The 26,708-nt window shown below is 35.4% G+C and overlaps 1 protein-coding gene across 29 annotated transcripts in view; it reads left to right on the plus strand.

Moving 5' to 3' along the window:
* The window catches only part of PCM1 (pericentriolar material 1), an 83,659-nt gene that overhangs the window by 9,644 nt on the left and 47,307 nt on the right, over positions 1–26,708 (plus strand). For 9 of the 29 annotated variants that reach the window (XM_070459979.1, XM_020896246.2, XM_070459980.1 and 6 more), the window contains 16 exons: positions 186–303; positions 2,684–2,929; positions 3,951–4,220; positions 5,133–5,303; positions 5,492–5,608; positions 7,090–7,278; positions 11,548–11,725; positions 11,894–11,983; positions 14,663–14,763; positions 16,434–16,650; positions 18,971–19,169; positions 20,281–20,454; positions 20,984–21,141; positions 21,259–21,497; positions 25,628–25,764; positions 25,893–26,022. In XM_070459979.1, coding sequence (XP_070316080.1) covers positions 208–303; positions 2,684–2,929; positions 3,951–4,220; positions 5,133–5,303; positions 5,492–5,608; positions 7,090–7,278; positions 11,548–11,725; positions 11,894–11,983; positions 14,663–14,763; positions 16,434–16,650; positions 18,971–19,169; positions 20,281–20,454; positions 20,984–21,141; positions 21,259–21,497; positions 25,628–25,764; positions 25,893–26,022 — 2,712 coding nt within the window. In that variant the 5' untranslated portion in view covers positions 186–207. Of the gene's footprint in view, positions 1–185; positions 304–2,683; positions 2,930–3,950; positions 4,221–5,132; positions 5,304–5,491; positions 5,609–7,089; positions 7,279–11,547; positions 11,726–11,893; positions 11,984–14,662; positions 14,764–16,433; positions 16,651–18,970; positions 19,174–20,280; positions 20,455–20,983; positions 21,142–21,258; positions 21,498–25,627; positions 25,765–25,892; positions 26,023–26,708 lie in introns of those variants that run through there. The other 20 variants (XM_070459981.1, XM_020896228.2, XM_070459978.1 and 17 more) reach the window with 8 other exon arrangements.

Here is a 26,708-nt window from a genome sequence, read left to right on the forward strand (position 1 = left end):
TAATGCATGCTGAACAAACTATGCCTGTGGCAGCTAAATCATTTTGTGTGTGGTTGATGGTGCCTCTTTTATTTCATAAAATCAGCTTTTCTGATACTTGTTTCTATTGCTAAGCTTCATGGAATGATTTCAATATTACAGTTTGTTTTTATGTGTTAAAAAGTTAGTCTTGACTTGTTTTGCAGAAGATTAATTGTAAAAGCCAGTATGGCCACAGGAGGGGGTCCTTTTGAAGAAGGTGTGAATGATCAGGATTTACCAAACTGGAGCAATGAGAGTGTTGATGACCGACTGAACAATATGGTAAGTTATCTTATTATTGATGGTGTGTTGTTGGCTACTGATGTTAAAATGCAACTTTCCTCTGACTTAGCCAAGTCATCCTCATTGAAACTATGTAGACACAGTTTTTCTTGCTGGCCAGTATATTAAATGACCCTGGGCTATTTGGTGTATTAGTTGAAGACATTTTTGTTTGCACGTAACATATCAACTTGAGTTAGCTTAAACTGAAAAGGAGATTTGTTATAAGAATATAAAGATGTTTTATGGAAAATAAGTTAAAGGAATATAGCTGGGTTTTAGGAAGGGACTAGAAAAAGCAATCAGAAAGTTGTCAAGAATTATTTTTTCACTTTGCTAACTCTTTGCTTCTGAGTGTCTCTACTTAACCCAACTTTATTTTCACAGACCAGTTTTCTCTCTCATCTGGTCCACGTGATATACTGTGGCTGCCCCTTCCTTCTGAAGTTTTCAGTTATGCTGCTGTTGTAGACTGACTAGTTATCTGTTAGTTACAATTTGAAATTTTAAAGTATGATTATCCTAACTTGTATTAGGCATGCATCTCTTTTCCAGTCACCTGTGGCCAAGATTGGGTGGGGTAAGTAGGACAGGATTGGAGAAGGATATGGCAACCCACTGCAGTGCTCTTGCCTGGAGAATCCCATGGAGAGAGGAGCCGTCTGTGGGGCCGCACAGAGTCGGGCACGCCTGAAGCGACTTGGCAGCAGCAGCAGCGGGAGCTTGGCAGGAACGCCCACACGTGAATTGGGCTGGAGGGACGGTGTGCAGAGAAGGGAGTTTTGTTACAAAAGAGAAAAATACCCCAAAAGGTGTTAGTAAAGTAAAACTAAAACATTCTTCCAGTATGGATAAGGTGGGAATTTACAGAACTTTTGAATGTGTTATGTGAATATAGCTAAGTAAATAAACATATTTTCTGGTAAAACGTTCAGTTTAGTCGCTTAGTTGTGTCAGACTTTTTGCGACCCGATGGACTGCAGCATGCCAGGCCTCCCTGTCCATCACCAACTCCCGGAGTTTACTCAAACTCATGTCCACTGAGTTGGTGATGCCATCCAACCATCTCATCCTCTGTCATCCCCTTCTCCTCCTGCCTTCAATCTTTCCCAGCATCAGGGTCTTTTCAAATGAGTCAGCTCTTCCCATCAGGTGCCAAAGTATTGGAGCTTCAGCTTTAGCACCAGTCCTTCCAATGAATATTCAGGACTGATTTCATTTAGGATGGACTGGTTGGATCTTCTTGCAGTCCAAGGGACTCTCAAGAGTCTTCTCCAACACCACTGTTCAAAAGCATCAATTCTTTGGTGCTCGGCTTTCTTTATAGTCCAACTCTCACATCCATACATGATTACTGGATAATCATAGCCTTGACTAGACGGACGTTTGTTGGCAAAGTAATGTCTCTGCTTTTTAATATGCTGTCTAGGTTGGTCATAACTTTTTCTTCCAAGAAGTAGGCATCTTTTAATTTCATGGTTGGCAGTCACCATCTACAGTGATTTTGGAGCCCCAAAAAATAAAGTTTGTTACTGTTTGCACTGTTTCCCCAGTCTTCCCCACTGTTTGCACTATTTGCCATGAAGTGATGGGACCAGATGCCATGATCTTAGTTTTCTGAATGTTGAACTTTAACCCAACTTTTTTCACTCTCATCTTTCACTTTAATTAAGAGGCTCTTTAGTTCTTCTTTGCTTTCTGCCATATTTTTTATCATTTCATATCAGACCTTATCATACAGTACATTATTATTCCCTATAGAAAATAATGATAGTTAACATCTATTGCTTACTACATTCTAGGCACTGTGCTGGATGTTTTATATATGTTATTTTAAATTGTGTTTTAAAGGTGACACTATTTTAGAGATTAGGAAACAGATTTATGAAAGTTAAATAAATTGCCTAGGATCACACAGTGGAGCATTTCTTCAGGTAACAGTAATTGCTTTAGAACACAGGTTGATTCCTGATCTGTCTACCTATACATGTTGATTTTAAAGGAGACCAGTGAAGGCATCTATAATTTTATTTCACTAATCAATTTATAAATAGTAAGGAACCATTTTTTAAAAATGCTTTTGAAAATATTTAGACTGATGCTAGGGTTAGAGGTTGGGTATTTGTTAATGATTCATGATAGGGAAGTAGTTATTTTCTGAATAATTAAAATAACTTCAGCACAGTTTAATAAAATTTAGACTACATGTAGTAGAGGGAAAATGGGCTAATGCAGGTAAGTAATTGTCTCTAAGACGATGTATTTATGTGAAAAATGTTTTGTCATTTCTAACTTTTAAGACCAAAAATTTTAATGCGTACCAAAATATTTTCCTGATTTGATAGAGGCCAGATTAACATTTGCCTTTACTTTTTTAAAGGATTGGGGCGGCCAACAGAAGAAGGCAAATAGGTCATCAGAAAAGAATAAGAGAAAATTTGGTGTAGAAAGTGATAAAAGGGTAACTAATGATATTTCTCCGGAGTCATCGCCAGGCGTTGGAAGACGAAGAACAAAGACTTCACTGACGTTTCCACATAGTAGATACGTGACTCAGATGTCTGTTCCCGAGCAGGCAGAACTAGAAAAACTCAAACAGCGGATAAACTTCAGTGATTTAGATCAGGTTTGTAAATTATTTTACAAATCAAGTTATGACTATGGAAAGTACTTGCTATAGATAAATCATTTGTCTTAATGAAATCGAACTGTTTATTCCTTTTTCTTAATTTCTGTGCATATGGAAAGAATGTTAATCAGTGGTGATGGTACTGTGTTCTTTGGAAGGCAACAAAGTCCTTATTTCTAAACTTGCTGAGGACAGGTTTTTCAGAACTTTATTATTACAGTGTTTGGCTAGCTTAAATGATTTCATTTTGAAACTAAAATTTGCATGCTGCTAACCGGTTAAGATAGCTGTTAAGCAAAAGAGAAGATCCAGTTTAGAATAATTTATCATTGGCTAAGTGTGGAATGTGCTGTTATCTCAAGTTTAGAATAAAACCGTTATTTGTATTTATAATCACCGAAGCCAAGTTTAGAACTAAAAGCAAGTAGAAGTGAAAATGAACTCTTCACATTTTGTCTGATCTGTACTTGATAAAGTTTCTCTAAATATGCATAAAGATAGATTCCGGTCTGGTATGATGACGGTGATGATCATATATCATTTAGTCACCTTTGTATCAATTATTGAACAGTTACTGTATGCCAGGCACTAAGTTGAATGATTTATCAGACAGACAGTGCTTCACGTTGACACATCTTTATGTTGATGTTTAATACTGTATTAATCAACATTGATTCATTAGGTACAAAGCCTATGTTTTATTCTGTGATCAACTATGATTAGCAATCTGAGTTATAAATATGGTTCATAATCCTACTACTTTATTTAGAATAGTCTTGCTCATAGCCATCATTTCAGTTGTCTCTGACAGAGTGAGAAATAGGACGTGATAATTGAATTTGGTGTTTTCTAAAAGAATTTTGTAGGTCTGAAGCTGCTCGTGAGTCTTATGACAGATCTTTTATATATACCTCCTGAATCATTATCTGATGGTGAAGCTGACTAAGAACTTTGGATTTTTTTTTTTTAATTTTGAAAGATTAATGTTTGTGGGATTTGGTTTTTCTTTCATGTATAGAGAAGCATTGGAAGTGATTCTCAAGGTAGAGCAACAGCTGCTAACAACAAACGTCAGCTTAGTGAGAACCGAAAGCCCTTCAACTTTTTGCCTATGCAGATTAATACTAACAAGAGCAAAGATGCCACTGCAAGTCCTCAAAAGAGAGAAATGATTGGATCAGCGCAGTGTAAAGAGTTGTTTGCTTCTGCTTTAAGTAATGACTTTTTGCAAAACTGTCGAGTCTCTGAAGAAGATGGAAGAGGAGAGCCTGCAATGGAGAGCAGCCAGGTGATAATAATTTCTTTTACTCTTTGCTTTCATAAACCTCAGAGTAGAAGCGTGAAGATTTTCAAAAATACTTACACACTTAGGAATTTCAGTTAGGTGGAATTAAGGTACTTCCCAGGTTTCCCATGTGGCACTAGTGGTGGCGAATCCACTTGCCAGTGCAGGAGTCATGCAAGACAAGGGTTTGCTGTTGGGTTGGAAAGGTCGCCTGGAAGAGGGCATGGCAGCCCATCCAGTGTTCTCGCCTGTAGAATGCCTTAGACAAGAGGAGCCTGGCGGGCTGCAGGCCATAGGGTTGCAAAGAGTTGGACAACTGAAGCAACTTACCTTGCATGCAAAGTACTTCCTTAACTTTTGCTCATTAATCCTGTCAGGTTTATTCAAAACTGTGTAAATTTCTTTTTACAAAAATGATTGTAGAAGTGGCATAGTCAGGTGAATTAAGACTTTCTGTTCACCTGTGAAATGCTGTATTGTTAATTTTTAGTAAAGAGAAGTTGGAGTAATGTGATTAATAGATTGTTGTAGAAATTTCTTTAAATGGTTATATAATTCATTTGAAAAGATATTCTGTTTTAAAAGTATTTTAATTTTTAAAATTTATAAAGAAACACTAGAAGAATTTATATAATAGTTTAATATGCAGTTTTATAAAGTGAAGTTTTCAAGTAATGTAAATTAAAACTAATTTTGAAATTAATAGAAATAGGAGTTGTTAGTATTGCCTATTAAGTTTTGATTAAATTGTAAATTTGGTTCAGATCTTTTGCATGTATGAATTCATACAATAAACCTAGAAGTATCTTTGGTTATTTGAAATTAAAATCTATAAAGTTGTTGCTGTTCAATAAATTATGCTCATTTTAACATTGTTTATTTTCATGTCCCCCCCCCCCAATATCTCCCCTGCAGATTGTAAGCAGGCTTGTTCAGATTCGTGATTATATTACTAAAGCTAGTTCCATGAGGGAAGACCTTGTAGAGAAAAATGAAAGATCTGCTAATGTTGAGCGCCTCACTCATCTAATAGATCACCTTAAAGAACAAGAAAAGTCATATATGAAATTTCTCCAGAAAATTCTTGTAAGTTTTGAACCTTTTACATAATGTACTGAGTGATTTTTGTAGTACATCAGTGTGTACCTGTGGTAATGACATTGTGATTGCCACCCCAGAGGAATTAATATATTTTAAAAAAATCGTGCCATCCCTTGTAACATTTTATTGCCCTTTTTAATAGTTGTATGATTTATACCACTAAAATATTTCAGGCTAGAGAAAATGAGGAGGAGGATGTTCGGACTATAGATTCAGCTGTGGGATCTGGTTCTGTAGCTGAGAGCACATCGCTAAACATAGATGTGCGGTCTGAGGCTTCAGATGCCACGGTAAGCAGCTTTTTAGTAATTAAAGTGCTGGAAATGAAGATACAAACTTTCCCCTTATTCTTCACAATAATACTTTTGTAGGCATTCCTTAATGAAAAATTTGTCTCGGGGAAGAAACCCTCAGATTGTTAATGCTGTATATATTCTTTTTGAACGTGGAAATTTAAAAGTTTTCTTTATTAACATAAAAGTAGTTTTAATGGTTGATTAATAGTTTCTGGTCTTCAGCTTGCAAAAACCTGGGTTTCCTCATTTGTATCGTTAAGCACAGCTTTGCTCATTTTAAGAGGCATTGGAGAGTTAAAATTCATTGTAGATGTACTAGTCATGAGGATAGTGTCATTGCTTGGCATGTCGTCTTTTGGCAAAGCCTCCCAAGTTTCTCTGACACTGAGGACCCGTTTGAAGGCTGTTAGGATTTACACTTGTCAGGCTAGTGTAGCACTGAAGCCAAACCAGGCGGCTGATAAACTGAGCTGAAAATGGGACAGGTTAGCATTTACTTTGGGATTTATTTAGTGAGGAAAGTATATAAATTTTAACTTTGCAAAATGAGATGTATCAAAATACTGTCTTTTGGGAAAATAATCAGAAATTTTCAGAACTTTGAGGCAAGATTTGTAAAATGCACTTCATGAAAGGTAGTATGAAACTAGTATACTTGTAAACATTTTAATTTTAGCAACTGCACCTATAACAATGCATTAGTAAACTTGAAACCCTGTAGTCAGCAATGCTTTTCTTGTGAAAGGATAGACCATGTGTATCGTTTGTTTCTGAGGTATGTTCCCAATTTCTAGCCAGCATTAGGAATTTGAGGGTTTGTTTCCTTTCAGCATTGCCCTGCATAGTTTCTTATCTGCCTCCTTTCTCATCCTTGGCCTTCCTGATTCGAAGAGGAAACTTGAATTTTTTTTTCTCTCCATTATTTTCACCAGGAGGTGCTCAGAGGGCTTGATCCAAACGGTTGTTGAAGAATGCAGTCTACTGTGGGAAAATTGTTTTTCTGTTTACAGTGGTGTGGGGAATAATTTCTTTCTCACATTTCATTCTAGCAGAAATGGAAGGGTCGGGGCATGTGCATAAAGGAATTGTGTTTGAGAAGAGTGGGAAGTGATATAATTGATTATAATTTATCTGTATATGCTAGTGTATATAGTGTTCACCAAGATGAGACTTTCTTTCATAGCATAAAATCAGGACATTTTGAAAATCAGTAACATACAGTAAATGTTAAAATATACTTCAGTGATTGTTGTATAGCTTGGAAATTGCCTAAGAAATGATATTTACTTAGAATAAGCCAATAGTCTAGTCTATGGGAATTTAAAAGTGTAAAGTTTTATTGCCACTTGGGGAGAGGGTGGATTAATTTTCTAAATCATGGACTGGTAAATTTTTATATTTATTTACAAGGCTGGCTTGTATGTTAAAACAGGAGTTTGTATTAAGAAATTAATATGCTACACTATTTAATAAAGGAGGCATCTTTTAGTCTGAGAATTCGGCCGTGCATTGAGGACAAACTAGGGAATTCAGCTACACAAGAACAGGTTTCAGACATTGACGTTACTACAAGTCCAAAAAGGGAAGGTGACAGACCTCCTCAGAATGACAGGGAGCTGAGGCCTAATAGGAAATGTAGCCGAAAACGTGGATTTCCCTCAAAGGTATACTTTACAATATTAACTTGGGAACCCTCTAAATGAGCACCTCTTTTGTTCGTATTTCCTCTTCCTTATTTGCTTTTCTGTTGTTGCCGTAACTTTTAAATTTGTATGTTATTAATATGGTTAGTTGTATAGTAATTTGCATTAGTAAAATGCATTGGTAAAAATCCCTTACTGTTTTTCTTCTTTTCTGCTTTCTTAGTCTCCTCTCCGTGGACTATGTTTGGTAGCTGTTTTTAATTTGCATTAACAAAGGACTTGAAACTTAATCCATTTTCCTTTTTGTTTTTGCTATTGAGAAAAAGCTCAAAATATAACACATTCTTAAACACTGATCATTAGTTGCCTTTTGTTTCTAATATTTGTGTCTGTGGATTAAAATGGTACTTTAAAATCCTTTCTTATTTCCTTAGTCATTTATTAAAGAGAGAAAAAATGGACCAAGCTGTTAACTTTCCTGTTTTCTTTGTTTTTTTTTAAGAATGAAATATTTTTATGGGGTTTTTGGTTTATATTTTTCTTCCCGTTGGAAATCCCTTCCCTTTTTTTTTTAAGGAAGATATTTTATTAGTCAGTGCTTGTTTCCTAATGTTTTTGCTCCTTTTTTCTCCAGTGTTTGCTCTAAATGTTCTTTCTTTAGAAATTTTCCATGATTTGCATCAAGACATTCAGGAAGGGTTTAAAGACAACTATTTGTGTAGCTCCACTTAAAACAGTTTGAATAAAAAATAGCATTTGTAAAAGTGCTCCTATCCATTTGACAGAGTACAGTACTATTTTAATAATTGAGTATAGATAAGACCAATTTCATATGTTTTCTTACTAGCTTATTACCTAGGATTAGTCTTTATCTGTTATGTACATATTTTATATTTTTTGTGGCTGTTTAAAAGTGACTAAAAAAAAATTAAAATGACTGAACTTAACCTCTAGTTATTTTGGTGTCCCACCCCACCTCCTCCAAGGTTTTGAAGATATGGTTTCAAACCAGCTGAGCTTCCCTGGTAGCTCAGAAGTAGAGAATGTGCCTGCCAGTGCAGGCGACAGAGGTTTGATCCCTGAATCTGGAAGATCCTCTGGAGAAGGAAATGGCAACCCACTCTGGTATTCTTGCTTGGAGAATCCCATAGACAGAGGAGCCTGGCGGACTACAGTCCAAGGAGTCGCAAAAGAGTTGGACGCGACTTAGCCACTAAACAGCAGCAACATAGTGATCTTACTATAAAATGTTCAACAGAAGAGTAAAGTAGCTGATTATTTTTAAAACTGGTAGCATTGGAGAAGAAAAGGTGAATGGGGGAAAATAGATATCATTTAGAACTTAATGTTCCTTTCTTCTGAAGTCTTTGAATAGCAACAAGCAGAACTTGAGTTGACAATTATTATAGCATAGTATCTGCTAGCTCTTTTCCTTAAGGCATTATGTTTGCTTTTAAAAGCTATCGTTCTGTTTTTAAGTTTCTTTGAATAATGACCTTATAAATGAATATGATTTTCTCTTGAACTTCTTTTTTGGAGTTTATTTTAATTTACTTCTTTTTAATCTTTTGATTCTTAGGGCCATCCTATGGTAGTTCTGTCAGTACTCTGTTCTTAAAGTGATTTCAGTTTCTTTAAAAAAAAATCCTAATTCCCACTGACTGTCTTTATCCTTTCTCTGCTATGCAGAACCTGTTCACCCCCCACCTTCCTTCATTCCCTCTTTAACATCTTTCAAAATGTAGTATTCTGTTACAAGATTAGGGGAAAAAGTTGGTGTCTTAACAGAGGTTCCAAGCTTAAAGCAACCTTGTGAGTTGCAGCTTAATAGGAAATAATTGATATTCTTGAGTTGCCTACAAGGGCAGAGTCTATTTCTTGAAATATTTTATAGACATGATATCATTGCATAATTTTTTAAAAAGCCTTCCCAGAATGCCTTCATTGTTTTCCCACACTCATCTTCCCCCCACACTTAAATCTCACTTCTTAGAGAATTCATAAGCTTTTCAAAATGCCATCTACCCATTTTTTGCTATTATTTTTTTTTATCATTTCTGATTATTTCATGTGGGCTAGATTTGTCTCCCAAGCCAGATTATGTTTGTTCAGAGATAGTTCTCAGTACTTAAGACATAAGCCAAGGATGTAATTTGGGTAAGAAACCTTAATATTGTTCAGTAAATTCTTTAAAATTAATCTAATTTTAAGAGATGAGAAAATTATGAATTAGATGGAGATAGTGGATTCTTGATTTTTTTTTTTTCCTAGATGAATTTTTGTCTTAATATATGTAATGTTTCTTTTCTTAGTTATTTACCATTGATGCTTTGTTGGACTATTTGATTAATGTCAATCTGGAGATATTTCTCTGAGTCTTTCCAATTTAAATCCGTACTTAATTGCATCTGGTTTATATTTTACCAGTGACTTTGATGAAATTGCTTCCCTTGTGGCTCAGCTGGTAAAGAATCCACCTGCAATACGGGAGACCTGGGTTTGAGATCTGGGTTTGATCCCTGAGTTGGGAAGATCCCCTGGAGAAGGCAAAGGCTACCCACTCCAGTATTCTGGCCTGGAGAATTCCATGGACTGTATAGACCATGGGGTTGCAAAGCGTCGGACATGACTGAACGACTTTCACTTTGACTTTTCGATGAAATTAATTTGGATCAAATCTGAGATGACTTGCTATCTCAATCTTGAATTGAGCAACTAAGAAGATGACTTTTTTATAGGAATGAATGTAATGTTAACAGAGTAACTCCACTTGTGTTGGAGGGGAGAGAACTGAGTAAATTGTTGATTTAAAAATGGGTTCAGTTTACTGGGAATTCTCCAGGAAATAGTAGCTTAACCAAGATGTGTTATTTCTCTTCCATGTTCATGATAGATAGAGCACTGACCTGGCTTCTCTGATAGATTCATCAAAAATTCTGACTGCAGTCTTCTACTTATTATTTGATCTTCATTTCTTTGAGTTCTTAATTCTGAGCCATGTACTTTTATTGCTTGCCAAGTTACATGGTTACTCATTCTAACTCAGATTACCGATGAGTTCTCCTTGGGGAAGTAAAGAGAAGAAGTTTTTGCAAAGTATTGGTAAAGAATGTCACCCAGAAGGAAACTTCTCTAGAGCCATTTGTGTTCTCCTTAATTTCTCCTGGAATTAAATGTACATAGGGAAAACAGATCAGTGCATTTTTATTTTCAAGAGAGATCATTGAACTTCTTGGTAACTTCAGTCAGGGCCAAGGGAGGTCATTCATTTAAAGTCTATAAATAACCCCAACAAAAATTTGATAGCAATACAAATTTAAAATTGACTGTTTCTAAGCTGATAGAATTACTTTGTGTAAATATTAGGTAAAATCATTACACTTTTAAGATATAAAAATTTTAAAAGGCAAATCAATGATGAAAAATACCATTATGGTATAATTTCATGCATAATTTGACTTAAAATTTTATTGTTTCCAAGTTGCACTTAAATTTGTCTCTGATTAATTGACCATAATATTTCTGGTTGAGTTACATTTGAATGGATTGAAGATTAATATTTAAAATTTTATAGTTCTTTATAATTGACACTTATTCAGTCTGTTCCTCTCTTAGGCAAAATGCTGTCTTTTAGGGGGAATTTCAAAGTAATTTGTGTTCTGAGACTCATCTAAAGGAGCATCTTTTAAAAGAAAAAAACATTTTTCTTTATTGTATGCTTATATGAAGTGAATTAAGACCTTTCACATCAGAAAATCAAGTAAAAATGCATTTTAAAAATCAAATAAAAATTTAACAAATTTTCATCTATTGGTTTTTTTGCGGTTTAAACATCCCTTTTAGGAATGGGGCAGAACATTTTTTTGGTCTGGACTTTTTCAGGGCTACTTTTGGGGCATTAACCTGGTATAATGTGCTTCTTCTTTTCTATAAGACTTGGATCTCATTCTTGTGTGTCTGTGTGTGTGTGTGTGTGTGCGCGCGCGCACATGTGCATGTGTCTGTGTGTAGCTCCTTTTTTTTCTTTTTGTAAGCCTCTTTATTTTCCTTTTGTTAATTCTTCATGCTAAGTCTATGCATATGGTCTTTTACCTTGAAATTACTTAATTACCTAATTCTTAACATGGCAGGCTGTCTCTGTGTCATCATTTTCTTTTTTTCCTTTCAAGTCTGTATCTAAGCTTGTATATGTAGTACAAGTTTATTATCTATGTTTGTATTTTACCGTTGATAGTTGACTCATGAGCATAGATTTTAATAGATATAAGTGTTGTCGGTCTTATTTTCCAGGCCAGAGATCCTCAGCAGGAGCCTATGGAAGAGATAGAAAATTTGAAGAAACAACATGATTTATTAAAAAGGATGTTACAGCAGCAGGAGCAGCTGAGAGCTCTGCAGGGACGACAAGCTGCTCTCCTTGCCCTGCAGCATAAAGCCGAGCAAGCTATAGCTGTGATGGATGATTCTGGTATGCTACTGTCTTAGGGTGTTGTTTTTATAAGTAAGGCCCAGTAAGGAATGATAGGATTGCAAGGTTAGATGCTGGTTGTTACATAATCAGATATAGGATTGTTGCCTAGTTTAGAAACCTACATGTAAGGCTTACTCTGTCCTGTGCTTTTCTCCGGTTATGCAGAAAAGGTTGCAGAGACAGCTCCTGGCCATCATACTGTACCAGGCAGACAGCCGGCTCGTTCACCTCTGCATCAGAGAGTACCCATAAGAGGTAAAGGGACGGGCTGTCCTTCTGTTTTTGCACCTCAGATTGATAGGGTTCTTGTTGCTTTTATTTTTGTGTTTTGTACTTAATTCGGCTAGGATTGCTATACTTTGCTTGCCTGCCAAGGAAAGGTTAAAACTTTAAGTGAGGCAGTGGATAAATGTAAGCTTCTTTAGCTTCACTATTGTTTCTGTAAGGTACCCAATTGTATGCACTAGTTCCTTTGAACTAAATTTGTATCCTATCCAGTCTCCCTGAGACTCAGAAAGGTTCTTTCCTTTCTTCCTTCTTCCTTCAGTCCTGTATCACTTAGATGGAAATAGTATTGAGTTCTTTGGTGTTGAATCTAACCTTATAGTTCTTCTCATTACTTTCAAACCTAAGTGTTTAATTTCTCAGTAAGTCAAAAACAAATTGTTACTTTTTAGAACTCAGGAAAACTAGGTCTAATTTGTAGTAGTGTGTCGTCCCAGTCTAATAATAATTTATCTCCTGTGAGCTCTCCATTTTAGGTTCTTACTGTAGTTATGCTGTTGTTATTCAGTTTATCATGCTGTCTACACCGAGCCCATTGGCTCAACCTTCTGATCACTGTTGTTCATAATTTAATTTTCCATTTTCATAGGAAATTTTTATGACTTGTAAGTTAACTTACTCTTTCATAGTTATTATATATAGTATAGAATATACCATATATATATAGTTGTATATATATATGGTATAGTATACAATTATAATTATGCAACTCTTCATCCCTATTTTTCCCTTGTAGTAAGCAGGTAATTTTTTTTTTCTTTTTTTTTACTGTACTATTATGAGTCTGGGACCAAGAGAAGGGACAGGAATTTAAATTTGAATTTATTTTTTGTACTAGTTCAAAAAGAATTTTAGGTTAATGATTGAAGACAGTTTTACTCTTGCACTTACGAGATTTTGCAGGAGAATACTGATGGAAAAACAAACTTACAATAATTAATCCTCTGGTCTAGGAGAGAGGCAACATGATTTTCATGGGAAGGAGTTTCCCTTTCATCAGTTAACTAGCTTGTATGTTATCCTAGACTCTAATTTATTTTTTTCAAATAGTTTGGACTAGATACATGGGATATTATCCTGCCGTGAAATTCTAATTTCTCATTGAAAAAGCTAATAGTTTCCTTCAAAACAGAAATAGTTTATAGTATCTTTTAGAGCTGGAAAAATAACCATGGTTGAATGAGTAGTAGAGCAGTAACTGTTCTCAAAATTGTCATCAGAATACTGCCTTGGGAATACTGCCTAACAAAGATAAAAACTGTGGTGTTTTAGTATAACTTGTATGACAAGCAAGTGCTTCAATAAATTACCTGTTCTATTGTAGAAGTCAGCAAACTGGCCTGAAATAAAGTTTCATGGAAAACAGCCATGTTCATCTGTTTATGTATTATATATAGTTGCTTTTGCCCTGCAAAGGCAGAATTGGGTAGTTGAAACAAGTAATGTATTTCCACAGAGCCTAACGTATTTACTATCTGAATCGTTAAGAAAAGTTTGCCAACCACTGTATAGAGCATTGATTTTGTTGGGGGTGAGGTAGGGATTGAGGCTGGTGAGAATCAGCTGGGCTTTTTCAGACTCACCACTTTCCCTGCCACTTTTCCAGCCCAATTTGGTAGACCTGCTTGCACCCCGACTCTGTTAAGAGTCCCTATTATTTTTCCCCTTTAAAAAAAAATTATTTTTAATTGAAGGATAGAGTGCTTTACAGCATTGGTTTGATTTCTGCCATACATCAACATGAATTAGCTATAGGTGTACATATGTCCCCTCCCTCAAGAACCTCCTTTCCACCTCCCACCTTTTCCCAGCCCTCTAGGTTGTTACAGAGCCCCAGTTGGAGTTCCCTGAGGCGTACAACAAATTTCCGTTGGCTGTCTGTTTGACATGTGGTGTATGTGTTTCCATGGTACTCCTTCCATTCACCTCATCCTCTCCTTCCTTCCCCTCCCCTCCCGCCCTTGTGCATAAGTCTTCTCTATGTCTGTCTCCATTGCTGCCCTGCAAATAGATTGATCAGTACCATCTTTCTAGATTCCATATGTATGTGTTAATATATGATATTTGTTTTTCTCTTTCTGACTTACTTCACTCTGTATAATAGGCTATAGGTTCATCCACCTCATTAGAACTGTGTTGAGTCCTTTTTCTTAATTGAAATGTAGCAGTTTCCCTTCTTGACTGTTGGGACAGAAAGAGTTGAGCCACAATACTAGAGTTTTGTGAGTTTTCCTTTATTTCAGGTTAGATGGAAACATAAAATGATTAGTTGGCAGATAAAAGTTAACTAGTTTCAACTTACATTAAGTGACATTTTTAAGCCCCCACCCCTACTCCTTAATTTGGGCTTCACAGGTTGTTTAGATGGTGAGGAGTGCCTGCAGTGCAGGAGATGTGGGTTTGATCCCTGGGTCAGGAAGATCCCCCTGGAGAAGGAAATGGCAGCCCACTCTAGTATTCTTGCCTGGGAAATCCCATGAACAGAGGAGCCTGGCGTGGTACATTCCATGGAGTCACAAAGAGTCAGACACGACTGAGTGACTAAGCACACCCCCTTCCAATTTATTTTTAGCTTCTCAGAAGTAAAAGTGTTGTTTTCACTTATTTGCTTTAATGAATAGTTGTTCATTTTCTTTCTAATTGTAACAGAAACTACAGGTAGCCTATCTGGAGTCAGTATCACCTCTGAACTAAATGAAGAATTGAATGATTTAATTCAGCATTTTCATAATCAGCTTCGTGATTCTCAGGTATCTGATTGCCGTGATTCTGTATGCCGTGATTCTCATGGCGGCACTTCATTATTTTGGTGTACTGGATTTAAAATCACATTAATGAAAGCAGTGCTTCTCAAACTTTACCAAGCATAGATGTCACTCAGCATGATTGTTAGAAATTGTAGATTTCTGGTCAGTGGGAACCTCCACTTTGAAAATTGTTTTGATTCGCACATTTGAGATGGGCATCCTGCTGTGCTATTCCACTGCTGGACATCTTGGGACTATACTTTGGGAAACACTAAATTAGAGGAAATACCTCCTTTAAATGTAGTGATGAGTGAAACTTCCCCTTTGTATGCTTCTAGATGACACATTCTTATTTTACCTTAAAGATTGTGTAGTCACAACTGTTATTGTGAATCTGTGTTTTTGCAGTGTTTTTACTAACAAGGAAGTTCTAAAGTTTAATTTCAGAGTTAATAAGTTATAATTTGATGACCTTTGTAAATAATGATATAAATGAAAATTTTCAGTCTGTGGCCCTTGAATATTAAAGGGTGAATTAATCTCTCTCCACTGGAAATGAGTATGGTTGACAGTGCATTATCTCCTGTCTGCTGACCGGCTTAAAATGACCCAGCTACTTTGGGAAGTTTCAACTACTTTGGAGAGTTATTTAGCAGTATCTAGTACATTTTCTCTGGTGACCCTGCAGTGGCCCACCTTGGAGAAACTCAGATGTTCAAAAGGAGATACATACAAGAATGTTCATGGCAGCATTGTATTAATAGCAAAGCAGAAACAATCTAAATGTCCATGAACAGGAAAATGGGTTAATAAATTATGATATACACAGAATGAAATCCCATGACCAGTTACAGTAAATGAACCAAAGCTAATGAATGAAAATGAAAGTTTAAGAAGGATATCACTTAGCTTATCTTTTAAAATGTGTCATGAGTGTATATTTTTTATGGATACATACATAGGTATTACAAAATAAAAACATGTATGAGAATGGTAGGTGTCAAATTCCAGATTGTGGTTATCTCTTGAGAAAGTAATTAGTTGAGATTTTGTACATATAAAGCTTTAGCTTTAATATTATATCCATAATATTTTTCTTAAAGAATTGATGTGAATGTGGCAAAGTATTGAGTGAGCCAAAAAGTTTGTTGGGGTTTTTCCTGTAATATCTTAATATTAAATATTGAAATTGGACTAAAGTCAGTGATGGTTATTCATTATATGATTCCCTAATCCTTTGTGGATTTATGTTTCATAAATATTTCATTAATTTTTTTTAATAGGAAAGAAGTATTAGGAAAAACTGATAGGTAAAGGAGTTCATGATGGTGATTCTAAAAAGATGGCAAGAGAGAGGATGAGATTTCTGAAGGTTTATTCTGTATAAAATGTGGCATTTCTAGCACTTAATTTAGATCCAGGTAATAACATCTAGTAAATAGCCACCGTGTAGTTATTTGTGTCTATAAAACAGTATATATCACAGTATATATAGTGGCACATCAGGAAACTGTATGTAATTGGGGAAAAGGAAAGACATATGCTTACCCAGCAGCACAACCTGCACAGATGTTTATCTCTTTTTATAAAGAATATTTATGCATCTTTAAAATGGGAATGCAGCCTTGAATTGCCTTTATTTTTCTTCTTCTTCTTTTTTTTTTTTTAATAAGCCTCCAGCTGTTCCAGACAATAGAAGACAAGCAGAAAGTCTTTCATTAACTAGGGAGATTTCTCAGAGCAGAAATCCATCAGTTTCAGAGCATTTACCTGATGAGAAAGTCCAACTTTTTAGCAAGATGAGAGTGTTACAAGAAAAAAAACAAAAAATGGACAAACTGCTTGGAGAACTTCATACACTTCGAGATCAGCATTTGAACAATTCATCATGTAAGTAAATCTGGCTCAGCAGTGAGTAGAGGACACATAAGTATATCTGTCAACGTGTAGTAATTACTTTGTAAATATTTGATGAAGAATGAATGCATAGTTACTCAAGAAAATTATAATTTTGGTGGTGAAATAGGACTTGCATGTGAAACATTTTTGAATAATGAAGCAATGTAATGTAGAGCCAAATAGATGGTAGATATGTTCTATAAAATTCAGAATAAAAGATGAATTTGGGCTTGAAAAATTGGTAGCATTTTAGAAAGGGAAAAATATCAAAGCTCTTAGATACTTGGACATAGTAATGCTGCACTTCTTAGCATATCCAAAATTTTTCCTTAAAGAAAAACTAAGCCAGATTACTACATTTATTTTAAAATTGTGAAACAGATTTAGGAAGTATTTATATGAAAAAAACTGAGATATGAAAAACTTACTTAGTGCAGAAAGTTCCAAACACCACAGTTTTTGAAATATAGAAATAGTCATCTTAGGTGGGAATAGAAAAGGCATACAGTCAGCCTAGTTATACTTACTGTATAACTATATTATATAGCTTATACAGCTATAAGCTATATTATATAGCTTAATATACTAGGTTAAATAATTACACAACCATCTCTTAGTATCCATGGGGGATTGGTGCCAGTACTCCCACCCACACCCTCTACAGATAACAAAATGTGAGGGTGCTTAAGTCCCTTATCTAAAATGGCATAGAATTTACATATAATCTAAGCACCTCCTCCAGTACACTTGAAATCATCTCTGGGTTACTTACAATACGTAATACAATGTCAGTGCTGTGTAAACAGTCAACCAGCATGCTGCAGATTCACATTTTTTTTTTCCTGAATATTTCCTGTCTGCTTTTTGTTAAATTGCTGCAGATCTCTTGGATACGGAGGGCTGATTATACTAGTTATTTATATTGATTTATAACTAGTTAGTTATATAAGAAAACCAATGGTCATCTCAGTTATACTGTAGAAACTGTCTTTTCCGACCTCAGATGTTTTACTTGCCTTTGTCTAATTGAGATCTAATTTCTTGTCCTCATTTAACCTCATCCTTCTCCAAGTTTGGTCACTGCTTCTTCCTCAGTTGATAGTAGGAGCTGTACATTGGAAATCAGAATTGGCAGGGTCAACCCCACTGGTCATTATTCTCTAGCATTTCAGCCGCTGTGTTAAAGAAAAAACAAGGGATAGGAAACCATCTCTGGATCCCTGTTCCTTGTTCTTTAACCTAATTCTCTGCCACCCTCGAAGAAGTGTACTATTTCCTCCCTGAAACACACTCTTCTCTTTCCTCCGACTTCAGCTACTCCTCCCCCTCCTCCAGAGTGTAATCCAGTCCCAATGCTTACTCTTCCTAAACTGATGATCATAACCAAGAAAAACGTCTTTAAATTTTTCAGAAGTTGTACTCTTGTCTTGTGGTCAGTTTTATATATATAAAGAAAGGAGCACTCTATCTACTGAGACTAAAAAATGATATTTTTCTCTGGGAAAAAGCATGAAAGCAGCAGCAAAAGGTAGAACAGTCAAGGAATAGAAAGAAAAGACTATTGGAAACCAGCTGTAGCAGGTGATAATGTGAGCAACAAATGATGGTTGTCATTGTGAGAAAGATAAATGATAATAGCTTAGAGTGGTAGGAGAGAGAGAAGCATGAAGATTCTTAGTCTTCATTCATTGTACTTGAAAGTATAAGATATCTTTGTCTGATCTGTGTGGACAGAAGAGTAATTAAAATATAGTTCAAGAGCTGAAGAGGATTAGCCATCAACCAATTAGAAAATCTTATTACATTTCATGGTGTAATGTACCACAGTCACTTTAGCAATTTTGGTTTATGATTTGGAACAAGAAGGGTTCCATCTTGGAGACCAGATAGAATCCCTCTGGAGTGGAACATTCTCAGGGACCTGATCAGCCAGGGCTGCCCCCTAAACTTGTAGCTGGTGGGCTGCGCATCGTACACGGTGGCTGTGCTGGCTTAACCTAGAACCAGACTGATCTGAGAAGCACTCGTGTTACCTTTTCAAGGTAGAATATCATAGTCCTTGTTGATTTCCATCTTGTCTTCCTGCTCTTCTTTCCTTTCTGTTTTAACTCTGGTTGGTTGAGGGACTTGTTAATAAACAAGTAGCCTGGATGTTATATGCTTAAGTTTCACATTTTAAAGCTGCAGAATTTAAGATGTTAATGACTTTTAGTTTTCATTTTTCTTTATCCAAGCAAAGTGTGAATGTGTTGTTTGATGCTATATTTATGTATGTTACCTGGCTTTTTTTTTTTTTTTTCTTTTTTGGTAGTTGTGCCTTCAGCCTCTCCACAAAGGAGTGTGGATCAGAGAAGTACAACCACAGCTCCCTCTGCTCCTGTAGTCTTAACACCAGTGGTCAATGGAGAATCCAATAACCTCATGCCATCTGTTCCTTATCCTGCTGCTTCTTTAGTTTCTCAGAATCAGAATGAAAATGAAGGCCACCTAAATCCAACTGAAAAACTCCAGTAAATAATTTCTACGCACATTATTTACATAGATTATAGTTGAATCATAGGGTCAAATTTGGGGATTTTGTTGAAAATTCTGGAAAAACTGAATTTAATGTGATAAACATTCTTAAGTGATATAGTGGAAGAGTAAGTGTGTGTGTATATTATACATGCGTTTTTGAGTTATCCTAGAGAAATGTAATTTCTGTGAGCTAATGTATTCCTGGGGTCTTCTCAGTGGTAGAGGATCAACCTGCCAGTGCAGGAGAGACAAGAGATGTGGGTTTGATCCCTGGGTTGGGAAGATCTCCTGAAAGAGGGCATGGCAACCTCCAGTATTCTTGCTTGGAAAATTCCATGGGCAGAGGAGCCTGATGGGCTATAGTCCGTAGTGTCACAAAGAGTCAGACAAGACTGAGTGAGCGAGCACAGCAGTACATAATATATTTCCTATTTTACAAGTAAAGGGACTGCAGTTAAAAGAGCTGTGTATTTTAGCCCAGACTATAGAGTCAGATAGCCTTGAAGTTGTATTTCACAAGGCTGTGTGACTGTGGACAAATAGCACCCTCACTAAGCCTTTTTCTCTTTGTCTGGCATAATATATTTGATCATAAAGGCGTTTTAAGTATAAAAACTATTGGCATTATTCCTGGAATTCAGTAAGAACTCAACAACCTAATTATTATTAAATGTGACATACTTTATAGATCTTTATATATTGTAGACAAATTGAGAATCTTCCGTAAATGCTCAGTAATCCCTGTATATCGGATTTGCCTGAGAGGTACTATTTAAATGAAATATTTAGTACTTCACATTATTGATACTTACTAAGAAACCTAGGAATATCTTTGACATTAAGATTTAAGCCGTTAACGTTTGTACCTGTTTAAAGTGAGCACTTTAAGGAGAATTTCTTTCATTTTTGTCTGTACATTTTTGTCTGTTCAGATATAAGGTGATGAGATTTTGAATAACCTGTACTTGAAATTAAATTCATTGTAGTATACCCTGGGTATTTGACTGAGTTTAACATTTGTATGTGTTGGCTGCTACTGTATGGAAATAGTTTATACTTTATTTTACTAAAATGGGTGTTAATTTGTATATATTTGTTTATCAGGAAGTTAAATGAAGTTCGAAAGAGGTTGAATGAACTAAGAGAATTAGTTCATTATTATGAGCAAACATCAGATATGATGACAGATGCTGTGAATGAAAACACAAAAGAAGAAGATACTGAAGAGTCAGAATATGATTCCGAGCATGAAAACTCTGAACCTGTTACTAACATTCGGTAAGAACTTTTTTTAAGTTTGTTTTTCTAACATATTCATTCTAACAGTACTTTTAATATGGAACAGAAAACCTTCAGTAGAGTACTTACTCTTTGCGTTTTACTTCAGCTTTTCTCCTGTAAGTCTGCTGTTTGGTCAGGGTAATCTTAGCTTGTCCTGTAAATAAAAGCGAGTAGGGATGTATTGAGTACAGAAGGTTAGTAAATTTGCTGTTTGTTATATCAAATATAAGTTAATTATAAGAAGTATATAACTTCTCATTTTCCTGCGTCTTTATTTTTTGGTGTGATTTTAATTTTTTTGTTGTAATTTTTATTTTTTTAAGATATTTTTCTTCTTAAATTTCTGGATAGCTAAAGCTAGTGAAATGCAGGAGCCATTTATTTAAAAGATGAAATTAAATGGGGAAATAGCCAATGACGTTCATAGTTTGGAATTATTTTATTAGTAGTTCTAAAACTTTGATATTTTAATATTACATGTATTTTTTTCCCTTAAGTAACTTGAGGTTGTTTTCCTTCCTTTCAGAAATCCACAAGTAGCTGCCACCTGGAATGAAGTAAATAGTAATTCTAATGCACAGTGTGTTTCTAACAATAGAGATGGGCGAGCTGTTAATTCTAACTGTGAAATTAACAACAGGTCTGCTGCCAACATAAGGGCTCTAAACATGCCTCCTCCTGCAGGTATGATTGACTCTATTCATAGACACTTGTACCATATTCTTGGGAAGTGGATTTTCTTTCTTTAGAGCTCTTAATTCAGTTCATTAAGTTACTGATTTCAGTGATGCATATTTTCAGCAGATTGTCAATACAATAGAGAAGGAGAACAGGAGATGCCTGTCGCACAAGGTCAAGAGGAGGAGGAGGAGGAGGAGGAAGCAGAAGAGGAGGCCCTCAGTGGAGCTTCACTGTCTAGTCGCAGCAGCAGCCTGGTCATTGAGACTCCTGAAGATGCTGAATTTGAACATAAGATCCAGAAGCTTATGGCTGCAAAGCTGAAACTCAGACACTTACAGAACCTTGTTGCCATGGTGCAGGTAAATACTGCCTTTTTTAAAAGAAATCTGTTAAAAAAAGTAGTCTTGTAAGGTAAAATGTGTGTATATGTTTGATAATTATGTGGGTATAAGTTTACTAGTATATGTTTATTGAATTCTAACTATATAGTGGTTTATATGCTTAGCACTTTACATGCCATATTACCAGAGATCAGCAAACTTTTCCTAAGGGTGAATTAGTAAATATTTTAGGCTTTGGGGGCCAAACAGTTTCTGTCACAATACCCAGCACAAAAGCAGCAAGAGACAGTAAACAAATGAGCATGGCTGTGTACCAGTATAACTTTATTACAAAAATAAGTTTGTCTTCCTGCCAGAGATTCTAGTTCTGTATCATGTAGAACTCAGTAACATGTCAGTTAGGTGGGTATACATACAGATTAAAAATGTTAATTGACCACAGTTGTACTATTGTCAGAGCCAGAGTTGAGACTTCTGGCTGAGATCTTAACTCACTTGATGTAGAAAAACCATATGTTGTCTGAATTTTATTCAGTAAGGCCAAATAAGTAAAAGTTGGACCTTTTAGTTGTAAATTTTAAAAAAGCCATTTGTATATATGAACATAAAATTACATAATTATTAATACACTTCTAGACAGTGTATTTATTGACTGTTGTGGTCCAAAGTTATGACTAGCTATAAACCTTTTTGAAAATGACTGAACTTTTTAAAATCAATCCTTTTCATCTGTTACATATATAGTTCTATTGTTTTCTCAGCAACGTAATCACTGTATAGAAATATCCTTAAGAGTGTTTCTAAAGTATTCAAATTTATATGATTTTTGAAATCCAGAAATCTTCTGGTAAAATTAGTGATTTGTTTTCATTTAGGTTTGCTTAGCTTATGTTACGTCAAAAAAATGAAGTGTATATAACCACACTAATAAATGTATAAAAAAAATTTTTTTTGGCGAATAAAAAAATTCAAGTATTATTTACAACCTCTTTTGAAATGCTTATTTTGAATTATTCAGGTGAAAGGTGACTGTGTACTTTATTTTAAAATAAAGGAAACATTACTTGTAAACTCCCTCTGAACTTCGATAATCCCATTCTTCACATAGATTGCTGTACATTTAAGTCAGTTTGCAGTTGTAACAAAAATTACATAAAAGTTTTGTTTTTTATTTCTTTGTGTTTATATTGATTGTATTATTTTACAGCTTGCTTTTTTTCCTACTACACATGTCAGAGATTTCTTCATATCAATGTGTTGTTTTTCAGTTGCTAATCATGTCCAAATCTTTGTGACCCCATGAGCTGTAGCATGCCAGGTTTCTTCGACTACATATCAGTGTATATATACCTCTCTATATGATTACATAAATAAATAATGAAGTATAAATAATACCTTATATGTTTATATATACATATACGTTGTTGTTCTGTTGCTAAGTTGTGTCTGACTTTGCAATCCCATGTACTGCAGCGCACCAGACTCCCCTATCCTTTACTATCTCCTGAAGTTTGTTCAAGTTCCTGTCCATTGAGTTGGTGATTCTGTCTAACCATCTCATCCTCTGCAGCTGCCTTCTTTTTTAACCTTCAGTCTTTCTCAACATAAGGATCATTTCCAGTGAGCCAGGTCTTTGCATCAGGTGACCAAAGCATTGGAGTTTCAGCTTCAGCATCAGTCCTTCCAGTGAATATTCAAGGTTGATTTCCTTTAGGATTGACTGATTGGATCTTATTGCAGGCCAAAGGACTGTCAAGAGTCTTCTCCAGCACCGCAGTTTGAAGTCATCAATTCTTCAGTGCTCAGCCTTCTTTATGGTCCAACTCTCACATGCGTACATGACTAATGGAAAAACAATAGCTTTGACTATATGGACCTTTGTTGGCAAAGTGATGTCTCTGCTTTTTAATATGCTAAGTTTGTCATATCTTTCCTTCCAAGGAGCAAGCATCTTTTAATTTTGTGGCTGCAGTCACCATCTGCAGTGATTTTGGAGCCCAAGAAGACAAAATCTGTCACTGTTTCCACTTTTTCCCCTTCCATTCACCATGAAGTGATGAGACCAGATGCCATGATCTTAGTTTTTTTAATGTTGAGTTTCAAGCCTGATTTTTCACTCTGCTCTTTCATTCTTATCAAGAGGCTCTTCAGTGTATCTTCACTTTCTGCCATTAGAGTGGTATCATCTGCATATCTTAGCGTGTTATTTCTCCAAGCAGTCCTGATTCCAGCTTGGGAATAATAGATGAGAAATGATGAATAACTTGGTGGCTTATATAGATGAGTCAGCTTAACTTCAGGTTTATGTTGAATGGAGCTCCTTTGACATGTATGGAAAAAAAGAACACTGCAACCCCAGAGGATTAAGGGGCCTTCTCCCGAGAGCTTTTTAAAAATTGATCCAAAACTCCCCAAGTTTTTATGTGTTTAAGATTGATAAGTTTTATTTATTTTATTATGGGTAGTTTTCTTTTGCTTGTGCCTTTACTTGTATCCTTTTTTCCCAAGGGACTCAGGAGAAGTTCTAAACAGTTATATAGTTATCATGATTGTATAAAACTATCATTATTCCTGATTAGATTAAGTGAAACAACTTATATGCTCTGTAAAACCTTATAATGTCTTTTAAGTCTCCATATGTCCATCTGATGTATCTTAGTCTGTAAAACAATGTGTTAGTGCCCTGCAAGAGTAGAGTCTCTGTTTCCTGTCCTGTGGAAGTTCTATAATTAAACCCTACTGGCCTTCAAAGTCAGATTCCCTGAGGATTCCCAGTCCCTTTGCCAGATCCCCAGGCTGGGGAGACTGATGGGCGGCCTAGAACCTTGACAATAGTGCGAGAACTTCTTTGTTATTATTGTTCTCCAATTTGTGGGTCACCTACCCGCTGGGTATAGGATTGGATTTTATTATGATTGCAACCCTCCTGCTATCTCATTGCTGCTTCTCCTTTGTCCTTGTATGTGGAGTATCTTTTTGGTGGGTTCCAGTGGCCACCTGTCAATGGTGGTTCAACAGCTAGTTGCGATTCTGGTGCTCTCTCAGGAGAAGATGAGCACTCGTCCTTCTGCACTGCCATCTTGAACCAGTCTCTTGTAATACAACATGTGTTACATCAGTAATTCTGTAGTCAGTTACTTTTAGTGTTGGAGTTTATATCAAGTGTTCAGACACCTTCATATAACAATCTGAAACTTAAGGGTATTTTTTTTGTCATACTTTGGTTTTTCCACTTCTTATTGTGTGAAAATGCCTCATGGTCCATCTTTGGTATCTTTGGGTTGCAACTCAGTTTCTTTTTAAGCTTACCATTTTAGTAATATATTAGCTTAGCTTTTAGATCTATGAGAAGACCAGAGTAACACCATGTCTAGAAACTTAAAATGGATTAGACAGGTTTGCAATCTAGTCAGCTTCAACTCTTTAAGATTTTACTAGAATTCTATATCCAGCAATTAAAAGTTTCAGTTGATATCTGCAGAGAAAGCGTGTATAAAGTGTACAGTATTAAATATTTTTAAGAAAATGTGACAGATGACCTCCAGTCTTAACAGTGTAATAAGTACATTGATTTTAACAGACGATATGGACCCACTGTTAGGAAATAAGTAATTTGTTGTTGTTTTTGTCTTTCCAGTGACACATTTGAGTTGGTACATTCTCATTAGCTTTTCTATTGGGAGCCATTGGTACTTGTTTCACAAACTAAATACCAACGTGAGGAAATGGAAAACTAACTGAACAAGTGATACTAGACATAAATTATTAAATTGTTGATATAAAAGTTACATTTGAAGAAAAATCTCATATCAAGAGATTTTGTCCCAGCTTCAGTGATACAGTTTTTATCTTTTTCATATAAGCTGTTTTTTGATAGTTCATAATCTGGTCAAGGAAGGAAAAGGCAAACTAGTATTTGCCATTACTGGGTAATTGGCAGCTCAAATTATTAATGTACTGTTTTAGTTTTAGTACTTTATTTCCTGTCACTGGTAGAAGATGAACTTCATTATTCTCTAAAAATCATATGCTTTCCCTACTGCTTTCAATTTTATGTGAATTTTACAACCAAGTCATATTTACTAAGGTATGAATTGGATAATGTCTTTACATAGCAAGATCATTTTAATATAATGATGCTATTTTAGGATGATGATGCAGCCAATCAAGGAGTAACCTCTGTGGAGGATTTCTTCCCAGCAGAAGACACCAAACAAAATGCAAATAACACTAGAGGAAATACCAATAAAACACAGAAAGATGCTGGAGTAAATGAAAAGGCAAGGTATGTTAAGCTTCTGACTTTCATGTCATAAAATTTTAGAAAGTCTCCATAGGTACTCTACTACATCGTGTTTAATGCTGTTATCAGATTTACTGGAGTCCACAAATATAATGTCAATTTAATTATAGAGAGAAATTTTATGAGGCTAAACTACAGCAGCAACAGAGAGAACTCAAACAGTTGCAGGAAGAAAGAAAGAAACTGATTGAGATTCAAGAGAAAATTCAAGAATTGCAAAAGGCATGTCCTAACCTACAGGTAATTAGGAAATTTCTTTGTTTGTCTGAAGAAAGATGTTTAAAACCTTAATGTCAGTTGAAAGTACTCCCTGTCTTTTCTAATACTAATATGATAGATTTATAAGTCTTTTATGATTAAAGAAATGGATGGACAAATGAAATGGGTTAGGGATGTACCTTTATACTGTGAAATATAGCATGTAGGAATTAACTCTGATTATCTACATTCTTTCACTTGTTGGGCTGCCTGGCTATTGATTCAGAACATGTGTGTTCATAACTATTTATTATATTAAGATACTTTGGTTTGAACTTTGCAGTTAAGGGAGAAGCATTTCCATTTCTTCCTGGTCTAAAATTACATGGTAGAGCTGTTAAGCTACCATCAGTTTTTTTGGAAATTAAAATATTTTATTTGTAGTTTGAATATTATATGTATATATGCTTATTAAATAGTACCCCACGCATGGGTGTTTGAGATTGAGCAGAGAGCGTACAGTCTTTGTCCATGTCACATAATCAGGAGTAGGGTTAACATGGGAGGGAACTATCTGTTCTTTAATAGCTTTATTTATGAGTCAGGTTTTGTTTTCAAAGAAAAGGAAATGTATCAAGTGATATTTCTAATATAACTGTTTTCTAGATGTTTATCTTTCATTCTTTGTCTAATTCTTTTTTCTTGTTCCCAATCTAAATACCAGAGGA

Source organism: Odocoileus virginianus, chromosome 32 (assembly GCF_023699985.2).
Source record: "Odocoileus virginianus isolate 20LAN1187 ecotype Illinois chromosome 32, Ovbor_1.2, whole genome shotgun sequence".
NCBI classification, from domain to species: domain Eukaryota; kingdom Metazoa; phylum Chordata; class Mammalia; order Artiodactyla; family Cervidae; genus Odocoileus; species Odocoileus virginianus.